General features: G+C 37.2%; 1 protein-coding gene and 1 long non-coding RNA gene across 45 annotated transcripts in view; one reads left to right on the forward strand and one right to left on the reverse strand.

Moving 5' to 3' along the window:
- LOC148222839 (uncharacterized) overlaps positions 1-25,740 on the forward strand; it is a 180,580-nt gene extending 154,840 nt beyond the window's left edge. For 15 of the 34 annotated variants that reach the window (XR_015805478.1, XR_015805469.1, XR_015805468.1 and 12 more), the window contains 3 exons: positions 939-979; positions 1,618-1,679; positions 22,252-25,740. This is a non-coding gene — a long non-coding RNA (uncharacterized LOC148222839). Of the gene's footprint in view, positions 1-938; positions 980-1,617; positions 1,680-2,230; positions 2,586-3,360; positions 3,591-10,065; positions 10,181-22,251 lie in introns of those variants that run through there. The other 19 variants (XR_015805473.1, XR_015805479.1, XR_015805462.1 and 16 more) reach the window with 11 other exon arrangements.
- Positions 1-26,117, reverse strand: part of COL11A1 (collagen type XI alpha 1 chain) — a 130,603-nt gene that overhangs the window by 6,323 nt on the left and 98,163 nt on the right. For 9 of the 11 annotated variants that reach the window (XM_014885224.2, XM_088170071.1, XM_014885208.2 and 6 more), the window contains 21 exons: positions 25,735-25,842; positions 24,609-24,662; positions 21,122-21,175; positions 20,298-20,405; positions 19,696-19,749; positions 18,739-18,792; positions 18,587-18,640; positions 12,118-12,171; positions 11,553-11,660; positions 11,313-11,366; positions 10,967-11,020; positions 10,408-10,461; positions 5,261-5,314; positions 4,773-4,880; positions 4,638-4,691; positions 3,544-3,597; positions 2,580-2,687; positions 1,947-2,000; positions 1,823-1,858; positions 1,660-1,713; positions 641-890 (listed from right to left, as the gene is read on the reverse strand). In XM_014885224.2, the coding sequence (XP_014740710.2) occupies positions 641-890; positions 1,660-1,713; positions 1,823-1,858; positions 1,947-2,000; positions 2,580-2,687; positions 3,544-3,597; positions 4,638-4,691; positions 4,773-4,880; positions 5,261-5,314; positions 10,408-10,461; positions 10,967-11,020; positions 11,313-11,366; positions 11,553-11,660; positions 12,118-12,171; positions 18,587-18,640; positions 18,739-18,792; positions 19,696-19,749; positions 20,298-20,405; positions 21,122-21,175; positions 24,609-24,662; positions 25,735-25,842 (1,582 nt within the window). Of the gene's footprint in view, positions 1-640; positions 891-1,659; positions 1,714-1,822; positions 1,859-1,946; positions 2,001-2,579; positions 2,688-3,543; positions 3,598-4,009; positions 4,132-4,637; positions 4,692-4,772; positions 4,881-5,260; positions 5,315-10,407; positions 10,462-10,966; positions 11,021-11,312; positions 11,367-11,552; positions 11,661-12,117; positions 12,172-18,586; positions 18,641-18,738; positions 18,793-19,695; positions 19,750-20,297; positions 20,406-21,121; positions 21,176-24,608; positions 24,663-25,734; positions 25,843-26,117 lie in introns of those variants that run through there. The other 2 variants (XR_015805442.1, XM_088170075.1) reach the window with 2 other exon arrangements.

Raw genomic sequence — 26,117 nt, forward strand, 5'->3', positions numbered from 1 at the left:
AACATTTTCAGAGGGGTAAAATTATTCAGAAGAAAAAAAAGAAAACAACAAAGAATAATAAAATCAAAATAGTTCTTAGGAACACTGGGTCTCTTCATATTAGAATTTTATTACACTACTACTTGGTAGCATCAAACAGTATCAAAGAAACTTCCATGCATCTTTTCTGGCTGATCTAGAAAAGCAGTGCTGATGCAGTTGAGCAAATGATTGCTTCCAGGGCTAAAAGACGAGCAAAGTTTTTGAGAATCGTTATTGAACATAAATCTCATATAATACCAGTGCTGTTTCATATTATACTAAGCTCTTTCATCACACTCCTGTTTTGATTGTCCTGGAAATGCAAGGCCCACCTTTCATAACAACAACTGCTTTTTATTCATCACTTTAAAAGGTTTTAGCTCGAAAACTAGATCAGGTTATGTATTTAAAGAACTTTGACTCTTACCAAGAGAACATGTATTGCATTTTTAACCTTTATGCCTGTAAAAATGGATTCAACGAGACTGTATTTGTTGAGCAACTGTATGAGTCATCTACCAGTAATGGATTAACGGTGCCAAAGTGCCCTGGCAGAGCCCAGGCTGAGCCAATTTATAAAAAAATTCTAACGTGCCTGTGCTGTGCAATTGGAACTCACCGTCGGGGAAGTCGGGGTGGCAGAGCTGCAGGTCTTTGCAGGTCCGGGCTGGGTTATTCTGAGTGCCCATGGGGAACTTCATGTGCTCAATATCTTGCTTCAGTGAATTCAGGGAGCCAAAGATCTCCTCCATGCCATCAGAATAATCCAGAATATTATCTCCAGCATCAGATAACATATAGTCAGGAGATCTTCTTGTCTTCTTGGGTGACTGGATTGGCAGTGGCTGGATTACCTCACCTGGAGGCCCCTACGTGGAAAATAACACATCTAATTATATCTTCTGCTTGTTTTTCAGCAGAGGAGCACAGCATGTGTCTTGGAGATGCTTTCTTCAAGGTACATATTTCTTTATTTCACTTTTTTTCCTTTAGATTCATACCTAGGTGCTTTGATTTACTTGGGAAAAAAAAATAAAGATTGGAAAAGGCCAAACAATTGTTGTGTTCTAAACTCTTCTCACTACACTGCTTTTTGGGAAAGAGTGTGTTGCTCTCACACAAGTGACACGCAGAACTGGCTCACAGTTGCCTCTGTATCCCTGTTAATTCCCTCAAGCACAGACATATTGTATGAAAATTGAAAACTCTGGATGTTTCCTATGATAAAAGTTGAAAATCCCACTTGGGATCTAGGAAACAAATTTAGTTTCAAGAAATTGAGACACTTCACTCAGATTTGGACTTGTCATTTCAGTTTGTTATGATATAAAAATAAATATGGAAACAGAAGAGTATCACCAGGAGAAACCAGTAGAATTCTGTTTTCTGTGCTTCAATATAACACATTAAATAATTATTGCATGAGGGGCTTCTTTGTTTGGGGGGTTTATAGGGGTTCTTTGGGGTGTTCTTTTTGTTTTTTTATTTATTTGCTTTCAGTTTCTTCTGGCATTTTCAGTGCTGATATGTATTACTTTGCTTGGTGGATCTGTGTTTTCTGAGAAATGAATTTTCAAACAATCATTCATATTTTAGTTCCCAAACATTGTTTTTTGCAAGAAACGAATTCTTACTTACTGGAGGACCAGGTGGACCAGGTAAGCCACTGTCACCCTTCTGACCAGCAGGACCCTACAGAGCAATGAAAGAAGTGCAGTGTTGACCATGCTCCACGAAGTATAAAAATAGCACACACAAAAGCTAAGGTAAAGAGCAGAAAATATAGAGGAGAGTTACTCACACTGGATCCTTTGGAACCTTTGGGACCCTGGGGACCCTATGGGCAAGAACATATAACTCTGGTTGGAGTGCATTACACACAGCTTGGGGGGGTTAGTACAGGAGGGCTGGATGAAATTACTTACAGGTAGTCCAGGAGGACCAGGGGGTCCAAGTGGACCAGCAGGACCAGAAATTCCCTAAAAAGGAATAAGAGAATAAGCACAGAACTGAAGTATTCTACATACTGGACTGTGTTAAAAAAATGAAAAAGGTAGTCTCATAAAGTGTCAGCTGTGCTGAGTTTTGAGTTAGGCCATTTGCAGGCCAAAATAGTTGTCAAGTTTAAAATATTATCTGACAATCTGAGTTGCTTATAGTTGTTCTTACACTGACTGCAGTGGATTGTCACAGCTGTGTTCCTCTTCAGATTTGGCTTGGAAACCTCACATTTTACACAGTGCCTTAAATTATGGCTTAGTAACTAGGAGAGAGGGAGCTGCTTTGGGTAATTCAATTAGTAAAGGTAATGAGATTGCTGTTGCTACTTTTATCTTGTTGCTAACCTCTTTGGTGTGCATGTTGGGATGTATGTGTTTCCTTCATTTTCTCAAACACTCTATAATCTCATTTTAAGATGTTTAATTTTGCTGTGTTTGTATAATGCCTAAGAAAGTTTTAACCTCTTGCACGAGTCTCTGGGTCTTAAATGTTTCTAACAACTTTATGTATTTCAAAAGGAAGCCTGGGATATATAAACACAAGTATGTTGTACTCACTGCATCACCCTTGGCTCCAGGGGATCCCTGTGGGCCAGGAAGACCCCTATCACCTTTTTCACCCTGTTCTCCTGGAGGTCCAATCAGGCCAATCAAACCAGGATGTCCCTAAACAAGATTTAAGAAAATATAATTAAGATACATTAAAATAAATGTGTTTTGCAAACACGTAAATTAGACCTTTCGCATATTACCACTGTTGCTTGTCAACAATCAACCTGAAAACAAATTCTTTTAAAAGCATATTTATTGCTGTTAGATGGTCTTTCAGACTTTCTGATTATTTGCAAGTTGTGACTGCTTATTCAGTGAAAGATCTGAGTGCAAGGTAGTCCTTACTGAAAATGGTACAGAAATCACAGTACCCTGGGTACTGTAAATTTCATACCAGTTTTCACATGTAGCTGCTATCAGCATGTCACAGAGTTCCACATGTGATGTGGCTGCATAAACAGCTGATCCAAGCAGATAAACAAAACCCGCAGTTCACAAGGCACAGTCATGTTCATGTCTCTTTCTCTACAGTTTTTCTCTGATACACAAACAATCAATATATTGTTGGGACTCCATAGGAAAATGCTATCCCAGATGTCTCAATCCATTATTTCAAAATAAAGTATTATAGCTGTTAAATATTTATATTTTGTTTTTTTAAAATCGAAATTGCCAATACTCATTATTTCTACTTTGTTCTTGTAAATCTGACAGTTCTTTTTACATCAATATCTTCAGAATTTTCATTGCAGGGATCCCACACAGGCCGTAATCTTTTTCTTTCTAGGTGTTTCCAGGCTATTAGATATGGTTTAAGACTTCACGATGACTATTAAGGCTGCAGGAAGCTGTTTGATAGGCACAGGATGATGCCTTGCTGATACAAACCCTACTGCTTCTTTCTGCTAATTTTATACAGATTTTAGACTGGGCTGAAGTTACAAAGACACAACCAATTAGCAAAGCATACCTTCTCTCCTTTGGAACCCGGGTCTCCTTTCAGTCCAGGCAAGCCAGGTGGGCCCTGTATAAATCAAGGGAAGCAATGTTAAAATAAGTTTTAACATTCTGCTCAGATCATGTTTTCTTGAAATGTTATTGAAAGCAGTTCAAATCAAAGTACACATTCAGTGGTTGATGGGTGTAACTGATGATGTGATTTAGAGCCCAGGATGAAGTTGAAATGTACTTTTTAAAAAATCATAATGATGCTAGAGTGGTATTTAAATTACTTTAAAATTAGAAATCTATAAAGGGTTGTATGAATAGAAATCTATGAAGCAGAGGGTCAACTAAATTTTTGATTTGAGAAATCTTTAGATTTTATAAGAATGGCAATGCTGGTTTTGTGTGATTTGTATAGAATGAGGCAAAAAATGCAGGCCATGCAGTGCTTGTGCAAAAGACACGAATTTTTCAGAGGCTGCTAATCTCACACTGCACATGTGTCCATGAGGAGTAGAGCTGCTACACTGAGTCTGTGTCTCCTCACCACTGCTCTCCTGGTAGCAGTGGACAACTTCTGCTATGGATTGGAGTGATAAGAGACCTTTTCCACCTGGCACATATTCAAAAATGCCATAACATTTCATGTAGAAAATATTATTCAGTGTTTATGCTTTCCATCTCCACTTCAGGATATCACTAGATGCAAAAGCCTAGACAAATACATATTTCATGAATTAAATGTGAAATTTTTAAGCTTTTGGAATGCAGAATCAGACTTTTCAGCTGCAGTGTGTTGTGCTCTACTGCAAATCAGGCTTCATACTCTCCTGATAGCAATCTTCTTGGAGAATGGGAGGTGAGGGAGGGAAACCTAACCTCAGAAACTTTTACATTATCAACTTTACTTTCTTAAAATCCATAATTAAGTTGCAGCAATACATTGAAAAGTTCTTGTTGAGTTGACAGGAAGTCTGTGCATATGTAAGCATATAGTTCATTACTATACTCAGCTCCAGATTTTAGCAGAATATTTAAGCTCTCAAATGTTAGAAGAGAGATCTTTTGGTGATGTTTTTGGAGGCTTCTGTGACTGACATGTGAGAAAAGGATGCTCACCAGAGGTCCAGGAGGGCCATCCTGACCTGGTGCTCCAGGCATACCTTGTTCTCCCTAGAAAAAACAAAAAGCTGTCTTTACCAGAGTATATACAGGAAATGCAACATTTAAAATATGATGTGCTCTGTTACTTACCACAGGGCCAGGAATGCCCCGGAGACCCTCTGGGCCAGGTTTTCCTGCAGGTCCCTGGGGACCAACTGGCCCTGTTTTTCCAGGAGCTCCTTCTGCACCAGGTTCACCCTGGAAAGAACAGACCAGATCAGAGAGGGGAGGGCTGGCTGAGTTTGGCACTGGAGGGATGTACAAGAGGCAAAGTGCTTTTTAAAAGCCAGAATTCTGCACAGGATGATTTCCTGAGTGAAATGGCTCTGGATTCATAGAGACATGTGGTGCCAGCAGAGCAGACTCCCCTTGCTTGGTACAGTGAGCTGTGCTAGGCCTGCACTGCTGGGTCCACTCCATTATATATTGCTACTAATTCTGGGTCTGAATTTGGATTTTACAGATTACCTATTATTACTTTGAAAAGTTCCACACTCAGTGCATCATAAGTAGTTTACTTTTAATTTATAAATAGTTCATATTTCTATGCTTCAAAAAGAAAAACTTCAGTGTATTACCTTTGCACCTTTTTCACCTTGTCTGCCTTCAGCACCTGTTGCTCCAGGAGGTCCCTGTAAAATATGGACACTGAGCTCATAATCTCAGGTTTTTTTCATATAACCACTGAAAAAAATTCTGAAAGTGCAATTCCCACCGTACTAATAAGTAGCAAATGCTTACAAAATAACATTAAATTTCTTTTTTTGACATTTTATTCATAGGATAAAAAATACCAAACAGCTCTTATTCCCCTATAAAATTTTCTGGGTTTTTAGAATATCTAAAAGATTATGAGACTCAAACCAAAGAATTAGCCTGGGGAAAAAAAACCCACAAAACCAGAACAGGATATAAAAGAAAAAAGGCAATACTAATTTACATGTACAATAGCAATTAATTTTAAACTCGCTTTGCATTGACTTCTATCTATTCACTGTAGTTGATCCACTGATTCCTCAAAGGCCTCTCTTTCTACACTGCACAGCGTGGCAAATACTTCTTTATTCTCTAAGTCAGGGATGGGCTCAGTAAGGGGCCAGATTACATTTGGACAGACAAAAATTGACATATTGTCCACTAAATATGAAAGTGAAGAATAAAAAGACATTTTTCTCCTCCAGAACATCAAGGGCTGATTTTTAGGTCAGGTAATTAATATTCATAGCTTCAGTTATGAACAGGAGCAGTGTCTAGAATTTAATGTACTCTTCAGAAAATGGTTCTCTTATATGCTTAGTTTAGAAAAGATGCACTCAAGATAATGGTCCAACTGTTCTCCTACAAGGTTAATTTTTAGCCTGGGAAATGTCTTTATTACAAGTAGCTATTTCTTTCCAACCAATGAGCAGCTTAAAGGAAAATGAAAGAAAAGTGACCATGCTCAAATGCTGTGATTTTGTGAATCTATATGAGACCCATCTGTTCATTAATGCAACAAGCAGACTGTTATGTAGAAACTAAAAAAAAAGGTTCTGAAGACCAGCAACTAGAAAAATTCAATTACTTCCATTTATTTACTGCTTTTTACTTCTTAACAACATATAGAGAAGCAATTCAGGCTCCCTAAAGGTAAAGCACCAGAACACGATTTTAATTTTGCAGATAAGAACTGTACTTCCAGTCAAGCATCTGCCTGTTTGCTTTGTGAGCTCAGTGTTTGACCTAAAGCCGTTTTTTATACTATAGCTGAATTTAGCCCAAACATTTTATAGCCTGATATATTTCACTATCCACTGCTACTGGCACATACCTTGAGCTACTCCACTGGTTTTAATTCCTGGAAATTTATATTCATTTTATAGCTATTTACATAGAAGTACATTAAGATCATTCATTTACTTCTGAAATTAAGCTTTCTCCAGGGTGACACTGAACATCTGCAGCACTGCATGAACCTTTTGGACAACAGAGATAGTTCAGACTTTATATCAAAGATAATGCCAAATGAATTGAATTACCCACAGAGGACTTTGACCATTTGTTGTGGGTATCAACAGCCTTTTTCTTTGGTATTTTTAAGAGCTGTAAGGGGTAAAGGACTTAGTTTTATTTCTTCAAAATACAGAGAAGCTTAAAAGCCCTGGGCCAAATACTGACTCCTTAAAACAGGAAGAATATCTTAAATCCCTGCTATTCCAATAATTAATAATGTCTGATGCACGTACCCCTTTGTGCAGGTTGTAATTTGTTGGGTGGATCATAGTTTGTAGTGATGGCAAGAATGATCAACAGGTACATAAATAAATCCAGAAACATTTTAGAAACATGACTTTTTTCTTACATGAATTAATTTACATGCCCATTGTCTTTATTGCTTGAAAATGCTTTGCCCTGAAGTTCCCATATGGAATATAATCCACCCTATCTAAGAAACTGAAAAGGGTTGAATGTGGCAGTTTGTACTTGAGAAATATGGTCTCTGCATAATCTAGAAATGCAGCTGCAGCATGAATTAATTAGCAGGGCTAAACCCACTGCGATGCTGAAATGCAAAGACAATGAGTGATGAGTGCCAAGCAGGGGGTGTTCATTAGGAGGCAGTGCCAGGGCTGCCCCAGGCTCAGAGCTGCTGCAGGAGCTGCTCCTTCGCTCCTCGGTGGCTTCTGCAGACACAAACTGCTCACTGTTATTTATCTTACCTTCCTACACTGCCCTTCGTGGGCTGGGAAATTTAACTGACAGAAAGCATCTCAGGAACAGGATTTTACATTAATGCATGATTCTCCCCCTCATCACCCCAGCTACCATGCTGATTTTTACGAACGTTGCACTGTAATTTTGGACATACTGCCTCATACATTTTATGAACCAAGAAGAGAAAAGAAATCATGCAGAAACAAACTCGTTCTCAATTTTTGCTACGTGAACCTATTGAATATTTTTCTCTTTTCTTCCACATTTCATTAAAATAATTTAAATTGTTGTTTATAGCTGTCTGTCATCTGGCTTAAAACACAATTTCCAACACAGAAAACAATTACCACATTTCATCAGCCTGTTGAGATAAGAACCTGGCCTATTGTTAGGTATTCTGTGCATTTGCAATCAAGAGAGAAAATCAACTTAATTTGTAAGTGGTGAGTACACCCTGCTGATGCAGCATCACGCTGTAGCCAAAATGGAAAAAAAAAAATCTCCTTCATGAAACACTTTATTTTTTCCTAAGTTATTCAACATTGTATTTAAAGGCAACAAGCCAAATAAACTTCTGCTTTGCAAAATTGCTGGCTTTTTTTAAGTATTGCCATATCTTCTTTTAATGGAAGAAGATGGTATGGCCTCCAGTTAAGAACAAAAATATATTTTAGTCTTGAGCTTTAAATTCTAATACTTTTTGGCTGGTATATGGAGGTTTATGCATGTGTGATGTGGACATCTGATTGTCACTCCTGGGGAAAGCAGCCCAGCAGCAGATCCCAAAGCTCAAGTGCCTGGCACAATGAAGGGCTGGGAGCAACACAGGCCAGCAGTGATGCCTGTGCTGATCTGTATTGATTGCATATTGATCTGAAGGACAAATACTCTGATGGTGTCTTGTCCTCATGATATTTTTAACAGTTTTCAGATGGAAATCGATGAATTCAAACTAATGATGTTGCCCAATACAGTGTGACAAACCAAAAAGTAGCAATCCCAAAAATAAGAGCAAGAGATTAAGTTTCAGAAAAATAATAATAACAATGTAACTGTATAGGGGTTCAGTCGGTATCTCTATTTCTAGATAAGCAGCCACAATTACTACAACTACTTGCAGCTAAATTACATTGATGTATAAAGCCTTCTGAGCATGCATTTTTCTGATCTGGTGCATGCACAGATTATTTAAGAAGTCAGAATATGTAAAATAATAATTGCTATTTAATGAATTTTTTAAAAAATCACTTTAAAAGACTTTATCAGTTACTATGTCACAAAAGTCACCCTTTGTAGATTATGGTTTTGGTTTGTAAATTTCTTAGATATAATGGAAAAATGATTTATGTCCATGTCTTTCAGTAGAATTTGCTTCCCAGAGAGAGCTGGAGAATCTTTGTAACTCTGTAACTAAACAGAGATTGCTCAAAACTCTGACACTGGTAATAAACATGATTTCAGAAGACTGGGCAGTAAAACTGAGGTCGGGTCAGTTACAAAATAGAATGGAAGAGAGGAATGAAAATGAATAACGAAATAAATAAGGAGCCTACTGTTGAGGATTTCAAGAGCCTTTAATTAAAAATATGAATTCTGAGCTCTGCCAGCTTATTATTTCAGAGATAGAAAAACAAAAACTGGGGTGGAATATTGCTTTCTAGTAGTACAGCCAGAGCTGCACCTCCCAGACAGCAATATTACTACTGAAACTGTGTGTCCTTCTCAGTCCAAATTAAAAGACTCTTGTTAGGGTTTTTTCTTGAAATTGATTCCACCATACAAGTGATGAAAGCTAATGAAAAGCATTTTTTTCCAGCTAAGTATGAACCTTTCAGTCTTTCACTGTTTCTTTCTGGTGTAACATCAATATAATACAGATTCCCTACAAGTTTGAAACATTCTGGTACTCAAGCAATGTAGAATCTGATTCTACAAAATGTTTTCTTCAAAATTCAAAAAGGAACTACATTGCAATATTTAGCCATACATTTCCCCGAAATTGGAAATGTGTCAAAACACAGGTAACATGGAATTTGTGCTTCAAAATTGTTTTTTCTGTCTAGGTACAATCAGAATATAGCTCATCTGTGAGGAGTGAGCTATTGCTTTCTGTATAATAAAGCAGAAAGTTTTAATTTGATGTCAAGCGAACATACTAATTACTAATATTCAATTGAGCCATATTTCAGTTCTAGTGATAAGGTTGCTAATGCTACCATAATAATTTAGAATATTATAAATACTTTGCATGTTGGTGGAGCAAATAGATTACTGTGTAAAATAAATAAAACTAATTAGGCATGTCAGTTCACTCAAGCCCATTAAATCAAGCAATTTAACATATTTTGTTAAATAATTCTCAGCTTACATTTAATAATGCCACTGCTTCTGTTTTTCAAAGTCTAAAAACTGCATCTAATTGCTCTCTGAAGCAGACCTAAGGGTTTGTGCATCTACTACAGTTCTGTGACTGCAACATTATTTATTGGGTTTGATTACTGTATTTGTAAAGCCTGTGAACTTTCAAAGGCGTTAGAAATAATGGAATAGCTTCATGTGTTACAGAAATGTCTGCCTGTTAATTTTGTATGCAGAGGGGATGCCATAGTTTTGCACAGTAGCTGCATTGAAATTATTTATTTCCGAGACTAAAGACACCAACACAGACACATTCTTCCTGCTCCAATAGCAGACACGTGCCTAAAGATGATGTCTGCTATTACTGTCATACCAGCTCACTGCTGTTAGCAGACTGATTCAGTAGACACTGAAGTCTTGAGAGAGAAGAAAAATCACCTTCATGGGTAAGCAATACAATCTTCCCTATGTGTTTTTGTTCTTATATTCCATGTTAGCCATGTTAAAGAGTTTTCTCTGCTGTTTCTATTTTTTCATTTCTCTCATTACATTACTTAAAAGAAATGACAAACATCATATATGAGTGTCCCAGCATGGAACAAGTAGGTGAAATTCTCTAGGACACAGTGTCTCAGAAAGAGAAGTGTACAAGACAACATGAGATATTCCTTACTCTTTTCCCAGGAGGACCGGGTGGGCCAGCTTCACCTGAAGGACCTGGTGGACCCTGCAACAGAAAATTAAAAACTCAGCAATAATAAAGGATGAAGTTTTCATCTTTATTAAATACCATGGATATATGCCACGTGTTAGCCCCTTTCAGTGGATAGAATCTACAGAAATAGAACTTTGATGCTTAATATGGGTATTGCTCAGATACTGCTTAAGATCTTGGCTTAATTTCATTAGTTCAGTTAATGAAGATTATTTGGCTGCAGCATTTCTTTCTTATGCTTGGAGCTGCTCTATTTTTAGTGCTCCTCAGCAGCTCTAGCACAACTCCTTTAACACATCACTACTTGTAAAAGAAATTGAGGTCTTGCTTAATTGTGTTACTGTAATATGGGCAGTTCTACCTCTGCAAGGAAATAAATAGTTGTTTTTCAGTATAATAGAAAAAGCATCCACTCTGAAAATATTTTTTAGAGTGTGACTGCACTGATTTGGCAAAAGATACTTTCTTATCATCAGAGAGATCATGCAGGTAAAATAAAATGATAGAAAAATCTTACAGGTTGACCAGGATCACCATCTTCACCCTTCTCTCCACCAACACCATCCTGACCCTACAGAATTAAAGGAAAAGAAACAAAATTTAAAATTCAGCTAATTTAAGTCACTACCTTTCATGTATGAATATAAGAGCACTATATTTCTACAGAGCATTTTCCCAAGAACATTATTTTTCAAAACGTTTAAAAGATTTCTAAACATTTTTAAGCCTCGAGAAATGCGTGAACAGAAAAGCAACGGATCTTACAGGCAAGAGCTCATCCCCAGACAAGAAAGGGACAGGGTCAACTAGAATTAAGTGCAAACTAAGACTAGGACCTCAAACTATTTTTAAGGTATACTTACAGCTGGACCAGGTTCCCCAGGGGGACCAGGATCTCCAGGAAAACCAACTGGGCCCTAGATAGATTAGGAAAAAAAGCAAGGAATGTGTCATCCATTGCCAGGCAGGTAGCACTCATCACAAATCTTTTATGAAGCATATAATGAACATAGTGCAGTTGTAGGAAATGCTATGGCTCTGTATTCACACAACTTCAGCAATGCTTCACAGTGGTTTGGGTTAGAATTATGAAGCTCACTTACTGGGTTACCCTTAGGCCCATCATCACCTGGAGGTCCTTTAGCACCTGGTGGTCCAGCTGCTCCAGGTGGACCAGCTTCACCTTTCTCTCCTCTTTCACCTTTTGGACCCTGTGGAAAACACAGAAACACAAAAATTTAATGTGGAAATTGAATGGCCAAAAAAAAGGATCATAATTGTAAACTAATTTTTCAGACAAGGGCCATATCACTCTTCAATAAATACTGGCATGTGAGTGGGAAATTAGGACCTCTCAGGTCAAGTGCCAAATTCTGTATCCAGTTTGCATCAGTGAACTGTGTCTAGAAAGAAAAACACGCAAGCCAAAGTTAATACTTATGGAGGGAATAGTAGATATTCTTTCAGGAAATCTCCATCCTCCATTAGTACAAGATGTGGCTATGATTATATGTAAACAAATTTTAAAGGTATAAGTTCTTCACTGAAAGTTCAAAGAAAACATTCAAGTATACAAGTGATCTTGAGGAAATGCTTTACCAAAGCAAGCATGTCAGATACCTCAGTTCACCATAATAAATGTTAATGATAAGACAACAAAATACTCACAGCTGTACCAGATTCTCCAGGAGGTCCAGGGTTACCAGCTTCTCCAGGCTCACCCTAGAGATGCATCACAATAAATTTATCAATCATTAGGCAGAATATTTCTATGCATTTACTTCTGTTACTACATATTCTTTCCATGTTATTTATGTAAACAGCTTATAAGAACTGTTTTTTACTTATTTTTATTCTTATTTTATTTATTACCTAGAGGGGGTTGAGTTATGTATATGATTTTGCAGAACTGGAGTCTGAAATTTGAGAGATAATACATCAAACTAATATTTTCTTGAGCCAAGGAGACTAAACTTTCCTTTGGGCTTTGGAAGATGTTCCCCTTTATTAACCTATATACTGCAAATTTCCTATGTGTGATTATTGCTATACTGTTAGAAGAAAAAATTATATAAAGGAAAACCTAAGGATGAAATAATCAGTTTGAAAGACTTTCTCCACAGGCTACAGAGGTGTGTGCTATGAATTTAGCAGTGATGGAATTTATTTCGTAAAGCAGATGGCTTTCAGGATGATACTGTATGAAAAGAAAATTTGTGCAGGTCAAAGATTGTGAACTATTAAGTGAACATATAAGATAATTCAGTCTCCTTCTGAGCTAATACACAGTATTATCTCAAGGACTGGCTTTTCAATTCTTCACTTTAAAGATTAGTTATGATCAATTATTTTCTAGCTCAGTGGTCTGATGCATAAACTTTTATAGAAGACTCTTCTGTTAGAAGAATATTTAGTTATTAGCATTGCAGAGACACAAATCATGGAAAGATAACAGAATGTGCTTTGTGATTGTTATGGAGTGCTTAGATAAGAAACACATACTCTTATCCCAAAGAATTTTTCAATCTAACTGCTAATGGGGGGGGAAATTTTCCCCCAAATATATTCTTTTTCCAAACCAAATGAAAGTTGCCAATAATTACATCTACAAACAAGAGTAGTTCAGTGCTGAAAATGCATTTTACCCAATCATTTAGTGAATTCACAGAATTGGAATGAATTTGTGTATCCTTCCTAACCTAAGTGACCTGCACACCCCTCTTCATTTTACCACAATTCAGTTAATTCATGCATGTCTGTCATTTCCACGTGGTCAATATAAAACTGTAAATCAAAAAATACAATTTTAAACAAAGCTTATGGTGTAGATACTGAACTATTTCTCAGAGAAGCTCATAGCAGCATGATAACCTCACTGGGACCAGAATTTGGCTCAGTGCAAGTATTTCATTAGATTAAAGGAAAATATTTCAGTACCCCTCAACTGAATTCCAGACTAGGATAATTAACAGATAACCAACATTTTAGAAGCAATATTAAAATGCCCTTTAAAAAGGGCACTTTTAAAGGGTGAATGTGCCTTTAGATACTCTGGTATGTCTTGTTAGATATACTTCAATTTGTAGGAACCTCAAAAATTAATGATCCCTTTTAGTGTTTAATATGAATTTACTTCTGTGATGTAGCATTCATTTTAAAACAAAACAAAACCTGTAGTGGATGCTTCAGGTCAATAAGCATTAAGTATGTTTTCTAGGAAAATTCATAATCTTCATTTCCTTGTTCTCTGCACAGCATTTGCTGAGTCTGCAGCATCATTAGCACCGGGGTTTTGTCCATGCCTACTATCAATCAAATGACATTTTTGTAGCAACAGAGAATGAAGCCTGGAATCACCAAAATATGTTATTCCAGTTATTAGCTATACTGTATCCACAGAGTCCACTATACAGAGCTTTTCCAAAGGTGAACCCATGGCAGGACAAAATACAGCAGTGACCTAAGAGCACTGAATGTGCCCAGTCTTTGCTGACAAGCACTTGTGCAGTGTAATCCCCTTGGCAGCTTCTCACAGAGAGAGTTCTTTTTCTGCCTTTCTCCCTAATGATAATGTAATTTATGACGATCCACATTTGATTTATAAAACAATTCTTAACCTTCCTGTTGACAAACCCATCTTCATTCTATCATGCAACACTGGGCTCCTTCTGACCTACACTTGGGAGCACGAGGGGAGCACTGGGAGTGCCTGCTCCAGCACACAGTGATGTTGGCTCTGTGCACAGCAGCTCCCCAGCAAGCAGCAGCATGGAACACAGAGAAATTGGAAGGGCTAGAAAATGTCAAAATGTTCCCTTAAAGGGCATTTGTGAAAGATGAGACCAGTTAAAGTCTCATCTCACATTAATATTTCTATATCATTGCTCTGCTAAAAATGTGCCTCTTCCATGTATGCAGTCCTTGTTTTATGTGACAGTGATTTCTATATTCCAAGCATTAGGTACTATGAAATGCTGTATTTGGTTTAGATAACTGTTAAGAAAGGGAGTTAAATGATGTTTTGATAGAGAAGATTGTAGCTGATATATATTTACAGAGTGCATGTTTATAGCTACTAAAACCTTTGTAATCTAAAGCTATTGTTGGCCCTCATCTTTCTTTTCATTTTTAGTAACAATGGCATTAATTCAGAATCTGATGCACTTTCTCCATGGGAAATATTTCATGTTCTGTTGGGAAACAGATTTTATGATCTAATAATAGATTTATTCCACCTCTGGAGATGTTTCTCTCTTTTGTTAGCAGCTCAGATCTTTTAAAAGTTACTCTGGTCTTTCTTAGGCAAAGCCTTCCTCTGACAGAGTTTCAAAAATAAGTGACAGACATCTTGAACTACAAAGAGTCATGTCATTTTGCAGACATGCTTAATTCTGAAAACCTCCTTGGATTATCCAAGCAGAATGGTTTCTACCAAGCTAGGCAAAGTAGTTTAAAAGTTAACAGTTAAAAAACATTATTAAAAAGTTTTAAGGTTTAAAATATGTTGTTTTCCTTATGATCAGTTCTAGAGAACTGTCCATACAAAGCACAGAGATAGTGGATAGAAGGCTGCCACCTTTTGGTTAAATTCTGGGACATGGTGTTTCATTTTATAACAATGAGAGGCAACTTTGCAACTGATTGGGTTGTGAAAAGTTGGTTTTGCTCCTTTTTGCCATTCTCACAAAACAAAACTAAACTAAAACCAAACAAAAAAAATAAAAAAGAAAAAAAAAGAAAAAAAAGGGAGAAATTGTAACCTAGAAGAGAATCCCTTTTGCATAGGTCTGCATATGTGTTATAATATATTAAATATACATATAATATATATATTATATAGATATTATATATATAATATATATACTATATATATACTGGCTCTGTGGAGAACTAAATGTAATTGAGAGAAATTCTAAAGGCTGTGTTTTCTGGGAGGGCTTTTGTTTACAAGCATGTTGGAGAGATGGAGAAGGATGAGAAAATATCACAATCAGTAGGTCATGTAAAGTTATTAAAAGTAACTTGTTAGGATGGATATTCAGGTAGCCTAAACTATCACAGACATGCCTTGATTAGGTACCCTAGCACACGATATGGACACATAAAATTGTGTGTGAACACATATCAAACATGTTTTTAAGCTGAGAGCCAGGATACTCAATTTTGTCCTCTCACTTCCATCGACAGTTTAAATCAATGATTTAGCATGAGAACTATTGATCTCAATTGTTTACTGTGTTGGACTCCTTATTAGTGTGCTACTTTGGAAATTTTTTTGAACAATATAATAGGAAGAAATTTAAACCAGGTAAGTATAGGGGTTTTTCTAACACCAGACTTTCATGCAGTAAGCCAGGTCTGAACTTTGAGAGGCTACAGAATGAATTCTTAGGTTCTGCAGATGCTGGGTTTGCATTGCTCTCTAACTCTGATGGTTTATAACGTGCTGTGGAAAGGAGAAGGGGTACAAGAACAGCACAGTGCTCAGTGCAATTGTCACAAATTCATCTAAATTATAAAGGCAAATTTATTTCATTAGGTTTTATGGAAGTAATGTTAATTACTTGATCTGTTTCCCCTCTGTTATAAATTCTTATGTAGATACTAAGACAGGTTAGAGAAGTCATGAACAACTTCCTGGCTATTTAGAATGTTTGCATTTAGACCTTTAATGTCAGATTAGAGATAAGCATGTGTAGGTACATTTTGGTTTTCCATTTTTCTTAATTAAGAGCAGAAGAAAGCGGCTGCTCTTGGTGTGGCAGCTGCATTTAAGTGGTTCTGCTGAGTGTAAGGCTGCCAGGCCCTCGTGGAGGTTACTGCATGAATAATGCAGGGCTACAGGAACATTTGCAGAGCTGATGCCTTTGAACATCCAGGCCCTCGTGTGCAGAGCAGGGCAAACAACAAGCTAGTTAAAAATGCATGGCACTGAGTGTGACAAAAATTGTTTATCTCTGCCAGATGATAAGGGGGTTTTGAAACCCCCGTATTAATGTAAAAAATATCCTGGTCAAACCATTAAAATATGCAAGTGAGCAAACCTACTTCTCTCCTCAACAGTGATAGGGATGATGCCAAAATGTTTTTCCACATTCTACACTCACTGCATTGAATTATCTGTATTATGGTGTGTCTTTCCTGAAAGGGGTGCAGAGGCCAAAGCATGCTGACATAACAAGAAAAACATTGGGGGAAAAGTGTGTGGGAAGAAAAGGCAAGGAAAAAATACATGTTTTGTTTAAAAGCATGACCTGTTCTCCTCTTGCAGCAACTCCCCCTGACAAAACAACTCTTGATGATATCTCAGCTTGAAATCTCATTAAATGGAACTGAAATTAAGAAGGAAGATATCCTAACAAGGAAAATACCCTGGCATGTACTAAAACTTTAGGAGGAGAAGGGAGGAAAGTAATTACAATTAATATAAACTTCCAAAATAATATACTTCGAAGCTTCTCTTTGTGAATGCAGACAATATGGGATATAAGCTAGGGGAAATAAAAAATGACAACCAAGTGATAAACAGTCTGAACTTCATGTTCTTGAATTAAATTTCATGGCCTAATCATCACAAACAGTGATTCTAAATCACACAGATGAGTTGCAGTGAGAAACAAAGGAGGAAGGAGTTCAAGATAAGGCAATGTGTTTAGAAAATGACTGGAATATAATTTGATCATGAAACACTGAAAATTAAAGAGGTGACTGAAACCAATGGCAAAACTCCTATCAAATTCAATGGGCCACAGTATTATACAAGGTGAGGTTTTTTAAAGCACTGAATATAATTCGGTGCTACCCTGGATGTCCTTAAAATGAACATTTTTCTCAGTAGTGGACACAGGAAAATTTTTTCTTCCCACAATGCCCATTATTTTCTGTATTCCACTGACATACAGTCTCTCTTTTCCCAGTAACTTTTTATTTCTCTCAATTCTTAGACTATGTCACATTTTTGGTACTCTTCCCAGAGAGAAAAAAACAAATCCTGCAGCTCTTTTTGAGGCCAAGATCTTTTTTAAAGTAGACTAGATGAACAATGTCATGAACTTGGGACATTAAAAGGAATGTCCATGTTAATAATGCAGTCAAGCAGGAGAGCATCGTGTTTTGTGTGTCTCGTGCAATTTTGGGGAAAAAAGATTGAAAACACCAGAAAGCTGCTAGTCCCAGGAGGTGAGCTGATGCTCAGAGCCACATCCTGAGAAAGAAGCATGGCAGTGAAGCACTGCCAGCGTGACACAATGACATCAGTTTGGGCTCAATACCCTCTGGTCTCAAAGCACAATAAGGGAGACAGAGTAGGATATTTCTCCATCAAATCAAATATTATGTTATATCATTCTATAATAAGCACTGGCAAGTGATTTAGTTGTTGGGCATGTAGAAAAAAAAACATAAAACATGAAGATTCTTTTAAAAGACAATTTTAGAAAAAGGGAAATCTTGCTTCATGTTCTGAAAAGTTAACAATATGGAATGCTTTCTAAAAAACTACCAGTACTAACATCCCTAGAGATGTCTTCTAAGATTCACTACCATCGGTGTTTCTTTGAATATATGTGAAACTCTGTGGCAAATCATTAAATACTCAAGAGCAATCTACAGAGTTTCTCAATAAGCAATTTATATAGTGGCCTAGAATATATTTCTATTTTGTTTCCTCCATCTTATGCTCCACTCAGAAACTTCCCAAAGTTTAGGAAAAAATTAATGTAAAATCTGGAACATTACAGCAAAAGGCTTTTAGGCTTACATAGGTGATGTGGTCAAGGTCATGTAGCTTGATAAAATAAATATAAAACAAACATTTTAAGACTCTCTTTTGAACTTTTTGCTTGCTCAGCACTATATAATAGTTTACTCTGTTGCTTCAAATAAATCACAGAAAAACAGCCCTTATATCCTTGCATACTTCATCTTTCCTTTAAGAACAAGGAAGATACAATCTAGCATGTTCCTTGGGTAAAATATGAAAATAACAAATCCCAAACAAACTCACTCCGTATCCTGGCAGAAAATTTTCTGAACAGAGGACTGAAAGTAGCAATGAAAATAATTTTAATGAATGAATATCATATAGCATTCCTATTCCAATGCTTTCTCTTTCTAGAGGGTTTCCATCCACACTCACCTTTTCACCAACACCTCCAACAGAGCCAATTGAGCCTGGGGGGCCTTGAGGACCCTACAGTGATAAAAGATATTTGTTATCCCAAATATGGTTGTCCAATATAGAGTGCTTATTACTCAATTAGCAAGACAAAAAAATAGCTTGATTCTTACATCAGCTCCATTAGGACCTTGGGGACCTCTTGGACCTGGTGGGCCAGGTGGACCCTGTATCAAAGAGACAATGTGATATGACAGAATCATAGAACAGATATAATATAGTTTCAACCATAAAGAATTTCTGACCAATGAAAAATAATATACTCAATCTGTAAAGGGCTTTTAATCTTCGCCATGCAACAGGAACAGCAGGGCCAGATTGGTGCCCACTGGATGAGTTCACAAGGTGACAGGAGACCCAGGCTGTGTCACACAGTACCTGAGCTGGACATGACACGATGCTTAGGACCCCCTGAGGACTGGTTCTTTCCCTACAGATTCCCTGCATGCCCATCCCACTGACAGAGACCCTGGACCAGCTGAAGTGTCTGTGACAGCCCTGCCCTGGGGCAGAACTACACCATGGTGCCTATGGATGGGCAGGAATGAAGCATCCAAACTGGGCACAAGGTGCTGGAGGCAAATGTATTGAGTAGAGAGCTTGCATGGCAGTCAGGAACAGCCCACAAGGCATTCTGTCAGCAGGAGAAACAGCTGGAAAGTGCATCACCCAGGGAAATTAAACAGAGCCAAACAGTGTTTGCCATCATCGGGCCTGCAACTACCTGATGCTGTATGTTAATAGTTCAGGAAGGCAGCTCCAGACTCTCATGCAGTGGTATTTACTTTTCCCCTTTCTTTGCTGAACCTGATTGTCACTGGCCTGTCTCAGGCACACAGAGCATCTGCTTTGCTATGTATTTTTCAGTATTTTCTCATGTTACATAAATCTCAATGATAATAGGATGGATGTGGGAAAGCAAATTAAATCCCAGAGAGAGTTTATGCTACACAAAATGTTTCATACTAAATTCAGGAGTATCTTATCAAATGGTGAGCTATACAGAAAAGACAATAATATATGGAGAATATTTATGTCCTTCAGAGTGACCAGTAGGGAAGAAGTCTTACCATTGGGCCCACATCACCATTTTCACCTTTTTCACCTGGTGGGCCAGGCAGACCCTAAAAAACACAGAGAAGAATACTATAAGTAGGGTCCCTGGAATGATCAGTTACAAATCAATATGAAAGAATGTAAATCAGATCTACATATTAAACTTGTGAACTTGGGAGGGGGAAGGATGATGAAACAAGAAGAAAAAGACCTATTTGCATTAAAATAGAAAGAAAGGGAAGGGAGTTTTTCATATTACAGTAAATGTATAGGTAGTCCTAGAATGCTTAAACTAAGTGAAACACAATAAATTTGGGGGAAAAAGAAAACCCAAAAAACTCACACAGAATTGCTAAACTGGGTGATTTTAAAAATCACTGCCAGGATTACCCAGAGGTCCGGTGGGAGTCTGGCTAATTTATGCTCTGATATACACATATATATATATATAAAGTCCTGCTGCATTAAATCTGTTGTTTATGCATGAACCCCATTAGTATCAGATCTTTTAGTTCTAATTAACAGATGCTATCATTTATTTCTTTAATAGAAGTCAGTTTCTGACACAGAAATCAGTGTTCTTACAGATGTAAGGTAAAATAAAAAAGGAATTTACCTGTAAGCCAATAGGGCCTGGGGGCCCAGGAAAGCCTCGAGGACCTTCATCACCTTTTTGCCCAAACATCCCTTGCTGACCTCTCGGGCCTGGCTCTCCATCACCTCCCTGTTTGGAAACAATGAAGGGCAAAACTATCACAGCTCTGATAATAGCAACAGGAAAAGCTCCATGGAAATGACTGGAAAACAACTACAGAAGGACTCAGAGTCACAGCAAATGTCTTTACAAATGCACGTTCACAGTCTTGGCTGCATGAAGTCTGTTACACAAACAGAATACCAGCACATGCTCTAATTTAACATAGGTCAATTATTGCTGCATTTAGCACAAAAATTTTCCCTGAATTCCTCCTCTCTATCACATTTGCATAAACATAGTAGCTGTTGAATACCTATGTAAATAGGAGTTGCAAAGAGTTCTATCAATATTCAGGGTAAAAGGATTCAGAACCTTCTAAATAAAAGTAAGAATTCATTCATTTGGTATCAGGTGGATTTTATAAAGAGACACTCTGTTTTAACTGCATCTGTACTGAGCTGCCAAACACACCACCAGACAAATTCACTGAAAGGATGGCCCCCATTCACTGTTCACAGTATTTATTTTTAATAATTTTGTCAAATTGTTGCCCTGCTGTAAATCTGCCATACAGTAACATCTATGCAGGCTTGTTTTCACTAAAGAACTGCATGTAAGTGGGCAGGGACAGAACTGGTAGCAGTGTTTTGAAATCTATTCCTGAGTAAGGAGCAAACAGTTCAAAGAAGTCAGTATCAGCTGAGTTATGCAAGGTTGGGGTTGGCTCTGAAGGAGCTACTTACAGCTATACCCGGGGCTCCAACAGGACCCTGCAGACCTGGTGGACCTGGAGGACCCTGCAACAAACACACATCCAAAAGGACAAGTTAGTGATTGTGACATCTGCAATGAGATTAAATGCAAATACAGACACGAGAGAAAACCCAACTTGCAAGATGACAATCTATTCAGCATTTCCATGTTTCTCCATAGAGGATGTAGCATTATTAGCAAGTCCTTTCCATTCAGTACAAACTATTTATCTCAAAAACTCAGATTTTCACATCTATAATAGACAATGCTGACATTTGTTAGAAGCTCATTTTTAATGTTTCAGAATCGATTTCCATGCAAACATGAATCAAAATGACTTTTTTTTCACAACTAAAAATGTCAAAACTTTCAATGAGATTTCTGCAAAATATCCCTCAACCTTTAAAACATAATCTAAAGATCTGTCTTTAATTCAAATACTTATTATTTGGAGTAGTTTTTATGAAACTGCTAATTACTGTTGCAATGGCACAAAGCTTAATCTGACCTCCAGGAGACATGAAAAAGTGCAAGTTCTTGCTGAGCACTGGGAATCACATTCTCTTTGATATTAAGTCTCTTTTCAACAGAATAGCAAAAAAAAACCCTCAGTCTCTGAGAGGAACGTCTTTTTTTTTCATTCTCCCTCCAGAATAATAACTATGTTATATTGCACATAATTAGAAGTCAGTCATGCAGCTGTGATAGAATGAAGCTATCAGAGTACAGGAATGCAAGGTACTGCTTTATGATGAGGTTTAAATGACGTGGTGGTTTGAATCTTGTTTTTGTAACACTAGAGGAAGTAGACTGATAAAGAGTGACACTGAGAAGGCACAAAACTTAACACCTGGCCTTGGCTAATTCTAGTCTAGTACAGATGCCAAATGGCCTGCAACTTCCAGGCTTCAAATTCTGGTTTAGAGCAGAATAATGCTGGGATTTACAGGCTTTGCTAGGGCTAAAATTAGATTATTGTGCCCTTTATAGGAGGGATTAAATAAAGGGACTTCTTAAGTCTTGTAATCTGCTTCTTTCTCTGAGTTTTATATATATTTTAGAGCATTTTATTTTCTAGGGAGTGTGAAGCATCAAGCTCTGTATTTCTTCTCTTTCACAGTTTTATTTTTGTCCCATACCTGATGGTAATCCATGAAACAAAGCTTTCTAACCTCTGTGGTGACATATCTAAATGAAAGGACTCTGAGGAAAGCTCCAGCTGACTGGGAAGTGTTACCATGAGAAAGGGATTTGGCATGAATGGACTTTTCCACACTCTTTGAGATGCTTCAGTGTGTTCCTTCATTTTATAGGCTCTGGAATGAGGCCTATACATTTTTTAACTCATTTAAAAACCCATTTTGATATAAAGCACTGTTGGAACGTACTCTGCAATTGATTAATGAGGAATTATTTGCACACATGGCCAGATTCTTTTTTTCCATTGCTCTAGAGGGCAAATGGAGAAAAACGAATCAGAATCATGAGAGAATCTTCAGTTAATAAAGGCAGCTGTGATAACTGTGCAGGTTTTGAAGTTCAAGGGAGGACAGCACACCAACAACAAAATTGTGCTGTCTTAGCTAGACTACACCAACATAGTTAGGCACAATATTTTCAGACCCACAAAAATAAATCTTTGTTAGTTTCAATGGGGAATTGAAGATTTTTCCAGCTCTTCTTTAATAGGAAAGATGAATCAGTTCTTTGATCAGGATCCTTGCTGTGATCAGGCTCTAAATGCCCACCAGGGCCTTTTGTGGGTGGTTTGAGATTGTAAATATCTGTTCTTTATGTCCTGTGATTTCAGAACTGGGTATTTCCTCTTCAGAACCTTTCAGAGGAGACCAGCAAGCCCTTTCTCCCTGCCCCAACAGGCATCTGTCAGCATGTTGAAAGAAAAGCAGATTTAAAATAAACACATTCTGAAATTGTCAGGGTTGAATGACTGCAGTTGAGGGCAAATAGACACGTGACTTCAACTGGAATTACACTCACTGTATTTCAAGAAAAATGTGTAATATTCTCTAATGCATTAAACCTTGAGACTGGGAGTCCAGGATACATTCTGAAATGATAATGCTGCAGACACTTTATTTGTAAAGCAGGTCTGCTGGAACAGCCCAAAATGCATCAGTACTCACTATGGGAACTGTGGTCACAGTCTAATGCTCAACATAACTAGCTATGCTAAAATTATCTGAAACACAAGAGTGCAGCTTGTGTTTTTTTCCTGAATTTCTCTGATGCAAAGCATCTCTAACGAAGAGGCACAGAGGCTTGGCAAAGGGGAAAACAGGATGAGCCTGTGGTCACATGCAAAGCCTGAAGTGGAGCTGGATCAGAGTTTGGAACTAGCTGGTCCTGAAGTTCATTTCCAACCCAAGCCATTCTGTGATTCTGTAATTCTGTGACCTGTGATTTGCTTGACTATGTACATATCCTCCCATAAACATCATTTGATAATACATAAGCCATAAATTTGGTGTAATTTTAAAAATTAATATACTGTTCTGTAACTTGTTAATGTCAAAAATCACACTGTTTTCAGGATAACCATACTTAACCATGAATACCCCTGTGTTGAATTTGGAGCTTTGCTGTGAATAGTGTTGAAATATAACAATAAAAGGGATCTTTCTGCCACTACTTCACAATTTTTTCTTAAGGAAAAGTATTCCAGTAAAGTACCAATTTATCTTGAAATTGAACAGAAGTGAAAACATACCATTTTGAATTTTTAGGAAAGAAACCACAATCATACGGAAATAAATAAATGAAAGTTTTCTTCTTTCTAGCCTCAAATTTCACAATGAAAAAAGCTTAATTTTATATGCCTGGCATAAATAAAAAAAGGAAGTGCTTGAACTATAGAATTAATTTTTGGAGACAGAAAAATGTCAAATCAAAACAGTAGAAACCTGATTAGTCCTAGGTTCTCTAATAGGCCTAATGATAGTATATGAAAACTTGTATAAGCTGTTTCATCTGCCATCAGTTAAACGTGCTCCCCAAGAATTAGATATCCTTTAAAAATTTTAAAACAACATTAGTAGACTCCTATACTGAGTCTCCATAGTTTTTATCCTCATGGCTAAGAAGCCAAAGCTGGGTATGTTCACACAATGCAGTCAGTCAAGTTCAACACAGTAAGAGAACGTATGGGAATTGTTCATCTCTCCAGTTCAAATACAGAATGGAGGAATTTCAGTGATACAGGAGAGTGTTTAAGAATGCAGTTTATATTTTGTAATGATTCTGTAAGCTCTAGGAATATGAGCAATATTAAATACTTGCCTGGATCTGTAAGTACCAACCTCTAGTGTTGCATTAAAAGAACATTATTTTGAAGGAACGTTTTAGGAGTGTGTCTCTGTTTCTGCTCACTTATGTAGCAAGGCTACCTGCATACTTCATGCATAAATATCTTTTATTTATAAAGAATAGATGTAATGCACAAAGGATTTCGCTACTCACGTTTTCTCCTTTGTCACCTTTACTGCCTTTCTGACCCGGTTCACCAATTTCACCCTGTAATTGAAAGTTAAAAGTTAAACTTGTTTAAAATGGTCTCCTTCACACTTAGCTGAAATCAATATCATGGTATCTCTAAATGTTCCCTTTGATATGATTATTCTGTGTTTTATGCTGCTGCTTCAAATGTGAAAGCCTAAAGGGAGCAATTCTGCAGTGATCAATAGTATGTCATATTAATCCAGATATTGATTGCTGAATTGAAAAGGGCAATAAGACCTGCCTTTGAAGTATAATGCAACTAAATAAAGGAAAGCTCTAAATAAAGGAAACTGTGTTGCTCATGTTACCTTCAATATGAACTTATAATGAAAGTACCCTCATTTACAGACTCATGTAACTGTTTATGAGTGAACAACTGCTTCTCACTGGAGTGTACAGTATTTCAAAACTTCAAAATTATTCAGATCACCAAGAAAATATGTTAGCAAATAAAGTTTTCTTTATACAACAATAAAAGACAAATTAAATAATAGAAAATATTATCTTTGGAATAAATAACACTCATGCATCACAAAATGAATGTTGAAATCTTTACCTTTACCCTGTGCTAACTAACAGAGAAGTGCTGGATCAAGCAACCACACCAGATGATCCTGAAAGGTGCTGTGTTCTAAATTCTGCCTGAGGTCAACAGAATATCTCTGCTGTGAACATAATTATTTTGACACCCTCAACCTACCAGCACAACCTCTGGTGGTTTTGAATCCCTGTATATTACTGAAGACATTTCATCTTATTAACTCAGTAGACCAAGTTTCTAAAATAGGCAAAATCAACTCTGTCATTTGCTTTATTTTGCCACATTTTCATCCTTGTTTATTTGACAGGATAAATGTTTTTCTACTAATTCTTTAACACAAATCCCAATGTCCCGTGGCATCTGTTCCTCAGACATTTGGTTATAGAAGAGGTTTTTAGGTATTTTTTGTAGTAGGCAGAGGGAATTTGGGGGGAGGTAGGGATAAGATTTGTTGCTTCGTCACCCTGTTTATTGTGAGGAAAGCTGCAGAGAACTGTACTGACAGATCTTCTCCCAGATGCACTAATACCAATTATAATGATTCACCTTGTCACCATCTTCTCCAGGAGAACCACTAGGACCAGCAGGTCCAGGAAGTCCTACAGGACCCTGTATTCCATCACGTCCAGCTGGACCTTGGGGACCTTTTTCACCCTGGTTTTGAAGAAAATGAAGTAATCCACATTATCACAGGGGAGTGATGAAAACTTTAGTACAGGGAGTCACAGTACCAATACAAAATTTAAAAAACCCACCCCCTCCAAAAAAACCCCCAAAACAGAAAACACCACAACAGAAAGAAAACTATCAAGGGAAGAGAATATATAAGAGAGTTATGTGAAGTACTAATGGAAGCTGATGTCAAATACGATTGTACTCTAATGAAGAGTGGCTGGGTACAATATTTTAATAAAAGACTGATTTATATC

The sequence above is a fragment of the Sturnus vulgaris genome, chromosome 9 (assembly GCF_052056855.1).
Source record: "Sturnus vulgaris isolate bStuVul1 chromosome 9, bStuVul1.hap1, whole genome shotgun sequence".
Lineage (NCBI taxonomy): Eukaryota > Metazoa > Chordata > Aves > Passeriformes > Sturnidae > Sturnus > Sturnus vulgaris.